We start from the raw sequence: 13,378 nt of genomic DNA, 5'->3' as shown, positions 1-13,378 counted from the left end.
GAGGTAGTGCAGATAGATGAGGAAAAATCTATGGAGAAAAAATTTAATATATTGGAAACCTTGGAGCTAAATGACAGAGAATTTAAAATAGAAATCCTAAAAATACTCAAGAGATATACAAGAAAACACAGAAAGGCAATTTAGGGAGCTCAGAAAACAACTCAATGAACACAAAGAATATATTACCAAGGAAATTGAAACTATAAAAAACAAACAGAGGTGAAAAAATTCATGAGCTAAAAAATGAGGTAACAAGCTTAGCTAATAGAACAGGCCAGATAGAAGGTAGGATTAGTGACATAGAAGACAAGCAACTTGAGGCACAACAGAGAGAAGAGGAAAGAGACTCAAAAATTTAAAAAAATGAGAAAGCCCTATAGGAATTGTCTGACTCCATCTTATGTTATGTTAAAGAATAACATAAGAATAATAGGTATATCAGAGGGAGAAGAGAGAGAAAATGGAATGGAGAACATATTCAAACAAATAATAGATGAGAACTTCCCAAGCCTGTGGGAAGAACTAAAGCCTCAAATTCAAGAAGCAAACAGAACTCCGAGTTTTCTTAACCCCAACAAACCTACTCCAAGGCACATCATAATGAACTTGGCACAAACCAATGACAAGGAAAAAATTCTCAAGGCAGCCAGGGAAAAGAAGAATACAACATATAAAGGAAGGCCTATTAGATTATCATTGGATTTCTCAACAGAAACTCTACAAGCTAGAAGAGAGTGGACCCCAATATTTAAAGTTTTGAAAGAGAGGAACTTTCAGCCACGAATACTATACCCATTAAAGCTATCCTTCAAATATGAAGGAAAAATAAAAACATTCACAGATACAGAAAAGATGAGGGAATTTATCATCAGAAAACCCCCACTCCAGGAATTACTAAAGGGGGTTTTCCAACCAGATACAAAGAACAAAACAAAACAAAACCACAAGTAAAAGCTCCACCAAGAAAACAATAAAACCAAATTTAAACTGTGACAACAAAAACAAAAAAGGGGGGGGAGAGGACGGAAATTAACAGCAAAGGACAATGGAGGGCAAAAGTACTCACAAAATAGTGCATTACAATGAACAGGGTAGGAACCCTTTCATTACTTAATGGTAACCACCCTTGAAAAAACCACCACAGAAGCACATGATTTAAAAAGATAGCAACAGAGGAAAAAAGTATGGAATACAACCAAACAAAAACAAAGGATAGAAAAACAGAAGAATCAAACAAGACACAAAACTGACAGAAAGCAATGTATAAAATGGCAATAGGGAACCCACAGGTATCAATAATTACACTAAATGTAAATGGATTGAACTCACCAATAAAAAGGCACAGAGTAGCAGAATGGATTAAAAAAGAAAATCCAACTGTATGCTGCCTACAAGAAACTCATCTAAGCAACAAGGATAAAAACAAATTCAAAGTGAAAGGCTGGAAAACAATACTCCAAGCAATAACATCCAAAAAAAAGCAGGCATAGCAATACTCATATCTGATAATGCTGACTACAAGACAGCAAAAGTACTCAGAGACAAAAATGGTCATTTCATAATGATTAAGGGGACACTGAATCAAGAAGACATAACAATTCTTAATATATATGCACCAAACCAAGGAGTACCAAAATATATAAGACAGCTACTTATTGACCTTAAAACAAAAACTGACAAAAATACAATCATACTTGGAGACCTCAATACACTGCTGACGGCTCTAGATCGGTCATTCAAACAGAGAATCAATAAAGATATATTGGCCTTAAACAAAACACTAGAGCACCTGGATACGATAGACATCTACAGGACATTTCATCCCAAAGTGACAGAGTATACATTTTTCTCCAGTGTACATGGATCATTCTCAAGAATTGACCATATGTTGGGCCACAAAAATAACATCAGCAAACTCAGAAAAATCAAAGTTGTACCAAGCATATTTTCTGATCATAAAGCCTTGAAACTAGAATTCAACTGCAAAAAGAGGGAGGAAAACCCACAAAAATGTGGAAACTAAACAACATACTTTTTAAAAGTGAATGGGTCAAAGAAGAAATAAGCGTAGAGATCAAAAGATATATACAGACAAATGAAAATGACAATACAACATATCAGAATCTATGGGATGCAGTGATAAGAAGGAAGTTCATATCACTTCAGGCTTATATGAACAAACAAGAGAGAGCCCAAGTGAACCACTTAACTTCACACCTTAAGGAACTGGAAAAAGAAGAACAAAGACAACCCAAAACCAGCCGAAGAAAGGAGATAATAAAAATCAGAGCAGAAATAAATGAAATAGAGAACAGAAAAACTATAGAAAAAAATAATAGAATAAGGAGCTGGTTCTTTGAAAAGATCAACAAAATTGACAAACCCTTGGTGAGACTTACCAAGGAAAAAAGAGAAAGGACTCATATAAACAAAATCCAAAATGAAAGAGGAGAAATCACCACAGATATCATAGATATACAAAGAATTATTGTAGAATACTATGAAACACTTTATGCCACTAAATTCAACAATCTAGAACAGCGGTTCTCAACCTGTGAGTCACGACCCCGGCGGGGTCGCCTAAAGCCATCGGAAAATACATAATGCATATCAGGTATTTACATTCCGAATCATAACTGTAGCAAAATTACAGTTATGAAGTAGCCACCAAAATTATTTTTTGGTTTGGGGTCACCTCAACATGAGGAACTGTATTGCGGGGTCATGGCATGAGAAAGGTTGAGAACCACTGATCTAGAAGAAATGGATAAATTCCTAGAACAATACAACCTTCCTAGACTGAGTCAAGAAGAAGCAGAAAGCCTAAACAGAGGAATTAGTAAGGAAGAAATAGAAAAAACTATTAAAAACCTCCCCAAAAATAAAAGTCCAGGCCCAGACGGTTATACTAGTGAATTCTATCAAACATTCAAAGAAGACTTGGTTCCTATTCTACTCAAAGTGTTCCAAAAAATTGAAGAAGAAGCAATACACATTTATGAGACCAACAAACCCTCATACCGAAACTGGGCAAGGACAGCACAAAAAAAGAAAACTACAGACCAATATCTCTAATGAATCAGATGCTAAAATATTAAACAAAATACTAGCAAATCGAATACAACATATTAAAATAATAATACATCACAGTCAAGTGGGATTCATCCCAGAATCTCAAGGATGGTTCAACATACGTAAAACGGTTAACGTAATACACCATATCAACAAAACACAGAAAAAAAACACATGATCTTATTAATAGATGCAGAAAAGGCATTCGATAAAATACAACACAAGGCCCTGGCCGGTTGGCTCAGCGGTAGAGTGTCAGCCTGGCGTGCAGGGGACCCGGGTTCGATTCCCGGCCAGGGCACATAGGAGAAGCGCCCATTTGCTTCTCCACCCCCACCCCCCTCCTTCCTCTCTGTCTCTCTCTTCCCCTCCCGCAGCCAAGGCTCCATTGGAGCAAGGATGGCCTGGGTGCTGGGGATGGCTCCTTGGCCTCTGCCCCAGGCACTAGAGTGGCTCTGGTTGCGGCAGAGCGACGCCCCGGAGGGGCAGAGCATCGCCCCCTGGTGGGCAGAGCGTCACCCCTGGTGGGCGTGCTGGGTGGATCCCGGTCAGGCGCATGCGGGAGTCTGTCTGACTGTCTCTCCCCGTTTCCAGCTTCAGAAAAATACAATAAAATAAATACAACACAATTTTATGTTTAAGACTCAACAAAATAAGAGGAAAATATCTCAACATGATAAAGTCCATATATGATAAACCATCAGCTAACATCATATTAAATGGCACAAAACTGAAGGCTTTCCCCCTTAAATCAGGAACAAGACAGGGTTGTCCACTCTCTCCACTCTTATTTAATGTGGTGCTAGAGGTTCTAGCCAGAGCAATCAGACAAGACAAAGAAATAAAAGGCATCCATATCGGAAAAGAAGTAAAAGTATCACTTTTTGCAGATGACATGATCCTATACATTGAAAACCCCAAAGAATCTACAAAAAGACTACTAGAAACAATAAGCTAATACAGTAAGGTCGCAGGATACAAAATTAACACAAAAGTCTATAGTGTTTCTATATGCCAACAATGAAACATTTGAGAACGAACTCAAAAAAATAATCCCCTTCACGATTGCAACAACAACAAAAAAAAATACGTAGGAATAAACATAGCAAAGAATGTAAAGGACCTATATAATGAAAACTACAAAGCATTGTTAAGGGAAATCGAAAAAGATACAATGATATGGAAGAATATTCCTTGTTCTTGGATAGGAAGAATAAATATAATCAAGATGGCCATATTACCCAAAGCAATAAACAAATTGAATGCAATTCTCATCAAAATTCCAATTACATTTTTTAAAGAAATGGAACAAAAAACCCTCAGATTTCTATGGAACTATAAAAAACCCCGAATAGCCAAAGCAATCCTAAAGAAAAAGAATGAAGCTGGGGGCATTACAATACCTGACTTCAAACTATATTATAGAGCCACAACAATCAAAACAGCATGGTTTTGGCAGAAAAATAGACACTCAGACCAATGGAACAGAATAGAAAGTCCAGAAATAAAACCACATATATATAGTCAAATAATTTTTGATAAAGGGGCCAACAACACACAATGGAGAAAAGAAAGCCTCTGCAACAAATGGTGCTGGGAAAACTGGAAAGCCACATGCAAAGGAATGAAACTTGACAAGTTTGTCCCCTTGTACTAAAATTAACTCAAAATGGATCAGAGACCTAAATATAAGACCTGAAACAATAAAGTACATAGAAGAAGACATAGGTTCTAAACTCATAGACCTTGGTTTTAAAGAGCATTTTATGAATTTGACTCCAAAGGCAAGGAAAGTGAAGACAAAATAAATGAATGGGACTACATCAGACTAAGAAGTTTTTGCTCAGCAAGAGAAACTGACAACAAAATAAACAGACAGCCAACTAAATGGGAAATGATATTTTCAAACAACAGCTCAGATAAGGGCCTAATATCCAAAATATACAAAGAACTTGTAAAACTCAACAACAGACAATCCAATAAAAAAAAATGGGAAGAGGACATGAACAGACACTTCTCCCAGGAAGAAATACAAATGGCCAACAGATATATGAAAAGATGCTCATCTTCATTGGTTATTAGAGAAATGCAAATCAAAACTGCAATGAGATACCACCTCACACCTGTTAGATTAGCTATTATTAACAAGACAGGTAATAGCAAATGTTAGAGAGGCTATGGAGAAAAAGGAGCCCTCATTCACTGTTGGTGGGAATGTAAAGTAGTACAACCATTATGGAAGAAAGTATGATGGTTCCTCAAAAAACTGAAAATAGAACTACCTTATGACCCAGCAATCCCTCTACTGGGTATATACCCCAAAAACTCAGAAACATTGATACGTAAAGACACATGCAGCACAATGTTCATTGCAGCATTGTTCACAGTGGCCAGGACATGGAAACAACCAAAAAGCCCTTCAATAGAAGACTGGATAATAAGATGTGGCACATATACACTATGGAATACTACTCAGCCATAAGAAATGATGACATCAGGTTATTTACAACCAAATGGTGGGATCTTGATAACATTATACGGAGTGAAATAAGGAAATCAGAAAAAAACAAGAACTGCATTATTCCATACGTAGGTGGGACATAAAAACGAGACTAAGAGACATTGACAAGAGTGTGGTGGTTACGGGGGGGGGGGGGAGAGGAGGAGGGGGAGGGGCACAAAGAAAACTAGATAGAAGGTGATGGAGGACAATCTGACTTTGGGTGATGGGTATGCAACATAATTGAATGACAAGATAACCTGGACATGTTTTCTTTGAACATATGTACCCTGATTTATTGATGTCAGCCAGGTAAAACTAATAAAAAAATTAATAAAATAATTTTGAAAAAAAAATCCAGAAGAAAACAAGTAAAAAAATGAAAATTAAAAATTATATATACAATGAATAATATAAAAAAATTTTAAATGACAAGTACAGAAGAAAAACTGCAAAATAATCAAAAACAAAAATCACAAACATAAATGTTAAAGAAAATGAAATTCTAAAGAAATTTTAGTTTTGAGAGCTTTTTTTTTTTTCCACTGGGTTGTGCTGTATTACAAGTTTTAGTTCTGAAATCCCTGAGCTGGCCTCAGCTGGGTAATTGCTGTCACCGTGATGTAGGTGGGGCCGCAGTCACATTGATGGGTGGACTTGTGAGGACGTCATGGCTTTGCCTTTCCATCTTTGTGGCTTTAGCAATGGCAGCCCCAGGCCTCCAGGCTCTCCTCCCCTCGTCTCAACAGACCAGGGGACCAGACACAGGGCACCTCTGTTCTTCCGGGGAGAGAATGGCTCTGGAGAGCTAGCTGTGGGGTCTGTCTCTGCCACTGTCCATACATGGAGAGGTGAGGGAGCCAGGATCTGGGAGGCTGGGGGCCGCACTTTGGTCTTCTCTGTCTCTGCTCTGAGAGCAGGCTGTGGGCAGACCATGGGTACACCGGTAATGACTTCTTATTCTTCCACCATTTGGTTTAGAATCTCCCCCTCTCCTCCTCAGTCTCACCGCTCCTCTCGGCCAAAGGAGCCCCAGTCACTCTGGGGTTTTCCTCTCTGGAACCCTTGCAGACAAACACCAGACAGTCTGGGCCTCTCCTCTCTCCACAACCGATTGTGAGTCCACTTTGTCTTCTGCCCCCTCCTCAAATCTTCCTACCTTCAGTCCATTCGGAGCACGTATCTTTCAGGCATGCCTGTGAGCCCAACTGGGGTTGCTTTGCTACATTATAGCTGTTCAATTTATTGACATTTCAAGGGGACAGATCAGTAGTATCTCTCATGCGGCCATTACTCTGACCTAGATTTCTATTTCTGACATCATTCATTCTTTCCTCCATATGGTCAGTTTTATTTCCTAAGCTTGATTAGTTCACTCTTTATCTCTTTTATTGAGTTCTCAATCTCTAAAAAGATAAGCTTTCAATAAATAAATTAAATCACTTAAAATAATATCCACAGTTTTATGTTATTGGTAAAATAGTATATAATATGTAGCTAAATATTTTAAAAGGTATAATACTTTTGAACATTCAGTTCCCTGTTTATAGATGCTTAACTCTAAATATGCTTAACATGAATCTTTAGAGGACAAGATAATTGAGAAGCTTATTGTGTCATCATTTTGAGAAAAAAACAATTTTTATGTCATTTTATAAGAAAGCCAAAAGTAGTTTTGGTTCTCATAGCTAGTAAATAATGACTGTCATTTCATCCTCTGGATGACTATTACCTCATTTGTAGAGTGAAATAATAGTGTTTTCTCTACATAAGCCAGGCAAATAAACCAAATTCTAAGATAAGAGATCTATGCTTAATACTTACTGTTTACTTTTTACAAATCTTAATAAAAACATTAATGTAAATACAATGACCATTTTAGATGCATATACTTAAAAGCTATAATTATTTTTCTTTAATTCTAGAAAGTAATTTCTTTATATAGACAAAGCACTAAATACAATAGTTCCCTGGTTTCTTTAAGGTCTCTAATCAAAAATTATTTCTAAAATGTAAGTCTTTCTTCAACATTTCATACTTTCATACTTCTCTTTTCTGCTTTTATTTTCCCCTAACAATATATTTTTTGACCTGTTCATCTTTATTATAATCTGTTCCCTTTGTCTAGAAACTAGCTCTTGTGAGGGCAGTCATTTCTTTTTTTTTGTTTAGCTCTTTAAACTTGATGACACTGTGAGTGCAGCCTGTGCAGGGGCCTCTGAAGCTCAAGCTCGCTGGGTTCACAGTGTCAGCAGCCCTGGCTCCCTGCCGTGGAGTCTCCAGCCGAAGGGCAGCAGCTGGGTTCACAGTGTCAGCAGCTCTGGCTCCGCGCCGTGGAGTCTCCAGCCAAAGGGCAGCAGCTGGGTTCACAGTGTCAGCAGCTCTGGCTCCGCGCCGTGGAGTCTCCAGCCAAAGGGCAGCAGCTGGATTCTGGCTGACCTTCTTTTAATTTTTAATTTTAATTTATTATGTTGACATGGTTTCAAGTGTTCCACTCAATATAATACCCTCAACCTCCTCATTGAGCTCCCCCCATAGAGGGCAGGGGTTTTTATCTAATTTTGTCACTGCTGTATGCCCAGGGTCTATTAATACCTGATGCACAATGGGCAACCAGTGATACTATATAAATATTTATTAATATTCCAGTTTCAAAAATTCTAAGTAGCCAGAACACAGAGGACTTTCATCACAGAACTACTGTATCTGTACACTTATTATTGTTTAACTACAAAAGTTATTGAAATTACAGAGGAAGTTACTACTTACTCAGTATCTTGGTTCTTGGAGCAACATTTGGGAATTTTAGGTGGGAGCCTCGGTAGGGTCGAAACAAAAGCTTTTGTGACATGCTGTGTCTCCTCCCGTGCGGACCTAGGTGACCTGGACCATGGAGAGCCGAACTTGGTCTGACAAGGTAAAAAAAGTACAAACCTTCTTCCTTTTGTCTTCTGAACAATTTCTCTCAGGTGCTGCATATCACATAGTCATGGAGACTGAACCACAGTGTGATGTTGGAAAGATCTCTGCAGTGATTCAGTGTCACATTCCAGATGCCACCTTGGGAAAATACACTGGAGCTAAATTATCATTTACCCTACCCAAAAAGCACGTACACAGGTATAGATTCAGAGAGTTGTAGATGCATAGTTTTGGTAACCAAAAATTAGTTTTTAGTTTTCCGAGCTCAGTGAATAGTACTTTGCTATGAGCCCCGTCTCCAAGTGTGCTGTCATTTGCCGGCCAGAGTGGAGAAGTTCATAGCTGAAGATTTCTCTCGCTGAACAGGGGATTGTTTCACTACTTCAAGTTTATTCAGGGCTCACTTGATGTTTTTCTTTCTGGGAATTTTGGTTTTTTTGTGGGGGAGGAGGTTTGCCACCTATTTTCTATAGCTTCCTAGTATTAATAAAGGATAGCTAATAATAAGATGTTCATAGTAAACAATTTTTTTTTCTTCTTTCCCAAGTGAGAGGAGGGTAGATCGAGAGACAGACTCCCACATGCGCCCGACTGGGATCTACCCAGCAAGCCCCCGTCTGGGGCCGATGCTCTGCCCATTTGGGGCCATGCTTGCAACTGAGTTGTTTTTAGCACCTGAGGTGGAGGCTCCATGAAGCCAATTCTCATCACCCAGGGCAGTGTGCTCAAACCAATCAAATCATGGCTGCAGGAGGGGCGTGTGAGGAAGGGGTGGACAAGCAGATGGTTGCTTCTCCTGTGTGCCCTTACTGGGAATCAAACCCGGGACATCCACACGCCAGGTGACACTCTACCACTGAGCCAACTGGCCAGGGCTATAGTAAACACACTTTATGTATGGTAAAATCCAAGGAAATATTAAGATGGTGTATGAAGAAAGTAGCTTAAATAACAACTCTTGGAGAAAAAATGACAAGGACATAGATGTAACAGTGAGTTTGACCTCAGTGGCTAGGCAAATTAATTCTAGAGGGGAGAGACAGGGATTGACATTCTAGCCGGGACTCCCATCCCAGCTAAGAGTGTTGGTCATCACTGACCTTTAGGAGTGCACAATTTTCATATTCTTGTCTGAAGTGATTACTGTGTAGATACTCCATAAGTGCAAGAGGGCTGCCCTGCCCGGGAAGAGAGGAAGAACTCCGAGGACATTGCTCTGCTCCCATCTGGTGCAGAGGTCCTGGTGGAATGAAAGGGAACACCAGGAGTTGGGCACCCAAGATTCTAATAAAGAGATATGAAAATAAACATCTGCACCCTACAATAGGAATAAATAAAGATATGAAAATAAACATCTGCACCCTGCAATAGGAATAAAAAGAAGAGGAAGGCTCCCTGGGAGCTGTTTTGATTCAGAGAGTATACCTGAACCTTCTCGAGAAGCAGGAGTAAGGAGGCTGTGGAGACAGCTGAGGGAGAACGGGGGGGGGGGGGCATGAAAGACACCACGGCCAGATGTGCATTCTGGGAGCACTCTTGCCGCAGAGTGAGAGGACAGGCGTTCATTGCGTACTTTCAGCACCGTCTTGTCATTATAAATCTGGAGGGGCGTCACGTCACTGAAAGAAACGTGAGAGAAGCCACTTGAACACGTCCCATCTGCCGTCCTGTGTCGTCTGAATACAAAGGACACTATCAGAAGAAAACAAGAATAATGAGCATATCATTAAGGATAAAATATGAAATATAAGGATTCAGGTAAAGGTAATATTTTCATCCTGTATTCCCACTAAATATTTTGGACATGGAAGAGAGAAAGAGGAAGAATTTCTGAGGCACAGATGAGTATCAGCACCTTAGATGTGGATTTCTGTGCCGTGGAGAGCGGGTGGGTCTAGTCGAGCACAAAATGCAAACCATGAACCTAGGGGAAAATAGATGAGTTCAGAATGAATTTTTCTTTCACAAAATAATTTTAAATCAATTATTCAAAAATATTTTAAAAAGAATAAAATGTTCATAGCCCATTTATTCACAGAATATTTCACTATAGTAGGAAAAGAATAAAATGACAGAGGGTTCTTGGTTATTTCCAAAACTTTGATGGCTTAATTGTTTACTTGTCTTGGACTGGGAACAGCTCTGAATGTTTTACACCTGCGCACTTACATAGACATGAGGAAGAGATTAGAAAAAATACTACAACCTCAATGCCTATATTCCAAAATATGTCTAACAAAAGTGAACTTGAGATTTTTTAAACAAAGTTGTAAGTTGGTTCTTTGAGAAAACTGGTGAATTTAATAAAACTTCAATCATACGGACCAGGAAAAAGAGAGAGAGAGAGAGAGAAAAGATACAAATTAAAACTGACTCTGGAAGAAATTAACTTGAAAATCTATTTATTAAAGACATTGAATTTATACTTTAAAACATTTTCATAAAGAAAACTCTGGGACTAGCTGACTTCACGGATGAGTTCTACAAAACATTTAATAAAGGAAAAATAGCAATTCTGTACAAACTGTTCTAGAAATGAGAGAAAATGGAACATTTCCCAACTTGTTTCATAAGACCAGTATTACCCTGGTACTAAAATCAAAGACATTATAAGAAAAAGATGATGATGATGATGCAATAATCCTTAATAGAGTGTATGGGTCTTGAACATAGTGGGATAGGGATTCTATTGAGGAGATTCAAAAAGAAGAAAACAATGACCTCAAAACTTGACCAGTGGTGGTGCAGTGGATAGAGCACCAACCTGGGATACTGAGAACCCAGGTTCAAAATCCCAAGGTCACCATCATGAGCGCAGTCTCACCTGGTTTGAGCACAGGATTGCCAGCTTGAGCACAGGATTATCCATATGATCCCGGATCGCTGACTTGAGTCCAAAGGTCACTGGCTTGAGCCCAACGTCACTGGCTTAAGCAAGGGGTCACTAACTTGGCTTGAGCCTCCGGGTCAAGGCACATATGAGGAGCAATCAATGAACAACTAAATGACACAACTACGAGTTGATGCTTCCCATCTCGCTCCCTTGCTCTCTCTCTTTCTCTCTCTCTCTCTCTCTCTCTCTCACACACACACACACACACACACACAATATGTAAATAGTTGTCATAGGAAGAGGGGTCAGACTGAACTGTCGGATAAAAGAAGGACCAATCAAGCCGGGTGAAGCTAGATGGAGATGGAGTCCAGCCTCAAACATGGAGGGAATGTAAAGATGGAGGTTCTGAGCCCACGTCTCTGAGGGTGACCCCACGTAGAGTTAGTAGTCCCGTCCCTCACTGGGAATGAGAGGTGTGTTTAAGAAGTGAATCAGTTTCTGAAGATCTTTTCAACCTAAAATAATGTAAACTTTTCCTGGTAAAACTATTCTTGGAATCCTTCATGTGCCTGCACCACAGCTCACAAACTGTCACACACGTGACCTCACTGTCTGAGTCAGTCTCCCCGGGGCTCAGCCACTGCTTCCCCAACGTCGTTTTCTGTTATTTAACGATGTATACCTCCTGTACTTTGAGCACGATTTCCATTTGATGTAGCTATTACATGTGAATAAATTATAAAGTAGCTATAGTCCTTAACACTTATAAAAAATTAAATTGGTAATTTTTTAGAAGAATAAAGGAATTTATACCAAATATTGTTACAGTGGGAGAAATTTGCTAAAGCGAAGGTCTCTATTTCCATTTCTTTGACAATAAGCATTGCAGTGAAGAAAAATCTACTAAACATTTCCCCATTGCTAGCCAGAAATTATTATGGAACAGAGCAATATTGAATATTTGTCTAAAACAAAACAAAAGCGCCTAGGCCCTGGCCAGTTAGCTCAATCAGTTAAGAACATTGTCCCAAAATGACAAGGTAGCAGGTTCAATCCCTGGTCAGGATACACACAGGAAACAACCAAGAATGCACGATGGAGCACAAAACAAATGAATGCTTCCCTCCGCCCTCCTCCTTCCTCTCTGTCTCTCTAAAAATAAATGAATTTAAAAAAAAATTAAGCCCTGACTGAATAGCTCAATTGGTTGGAGCATCATTCTGGAGCACAAAGGTTGCTGGTTGAATTCCCCGATCAGGACACAGACAGAAGCAGCTCGAAGTTCCTGTTTCTCTCTCTCCCTGCCTCTCTCTCAAAAAACAAACAAAAAACCTAAAGTGAAATTGGGCCCAAAACTTGAATAGGCATTTCTCCAAAGAAGACGTACCGTTTGCCGATAAGCACATGAAGAGGTGTCCAACATCACTACTCACTAGAGGAAAGCAGAACAGAAAGCTGTGTTGGTAAGGATGCGGAGCAGTCGGACCCCTGTGCGTAGCTGTGGGAATGGTTGGTAAGGGTGCGGGGCAGTCGGAACCCTGTGTGTAGCTGTGGGAATGGTTGGTAAGGGTGCGGGGCAGTCGGAACCCTGTTGTGGGAATGGTTGGTAAGGATGCGGAGCAGTCGGACCCCTGTGCGTAGCTGTGGGAATGGTTGGTAAGGATGCGGGGCAGTCGGACCCCTGTGCGTAGCTGTGGGAATGGTTGGTAAGGATGCGGGGCAGTCAGAACCCTGTGCGTAGCTGTCGGAATGGTTGGTAAGGATGCGGACCTGTGCGTAGCTGTGGGAATGGTTGGTAAGGGTGCGGGGCAGTCGGAACCCTGTGTGTAGCTGTGGGAATTGTTGGTAAGGGTGCGGGGCAGTCGGAACCCTGTGTGTAGCTGTGGGAATGGTTGGTAAGGATGCGGGGCAGTCGGAACCCTGTTGTGGGAATGGTTGGTAAGGATGCAGGGCAGTCGGAACCCTGTGTGTAGCTGTGGGAATGGTTGGTAAGGATGCGGGGCAGTCGGAACCCTGTGTGTAGCTGTGGGAATTGTTGGTAAGGGTGC

General features: G+C 40.0%; 1 protein-coding gene across 1 annotated transcript in view; it reads left to right on the top strand.

The window, feature by feature from the left end:
• Positions 1–13,378, top strand: part of LOC136335755 (phospholipid-transporting ATPase ABCA3-like) — a 164,462-nt gene that overhangs the window by 102,558 nt on the left and 48,526 nt on the right. Inside the window, exon 16 of the mRNA XM_066276851.1 lies at positions 8,542–8,692. Coding sequence (XP_066132948.1) covers positions 8,542–8,692 — 151 coding nt within the window. The remainder of the gene's footprint in view (positions 1–8,541; positions 8,693–13,378) is intronic.

The sequence above is a fragment of the Saccopteryx bilineata genome, chromosome 4 (assembly GCF_036850765.1).
Source record: "Saccopteryx bilineata isolate mSacBil1 chromosome 4, mSacBil1_pri_phased_curated, whole genome shotgun sequence".
Lineage (NCBI taxonomy): Eukaryota > Metazoa > Chordata > Mammalia > Chiroptera > Emballonuridae > Saccopteryx > Saccopteryx bilineata.
The sequence above is the reverse complement of the archived record's forward strand: the minus strand, read 5'-3'. Positions and strand labels throughout refer to the sequence as shown.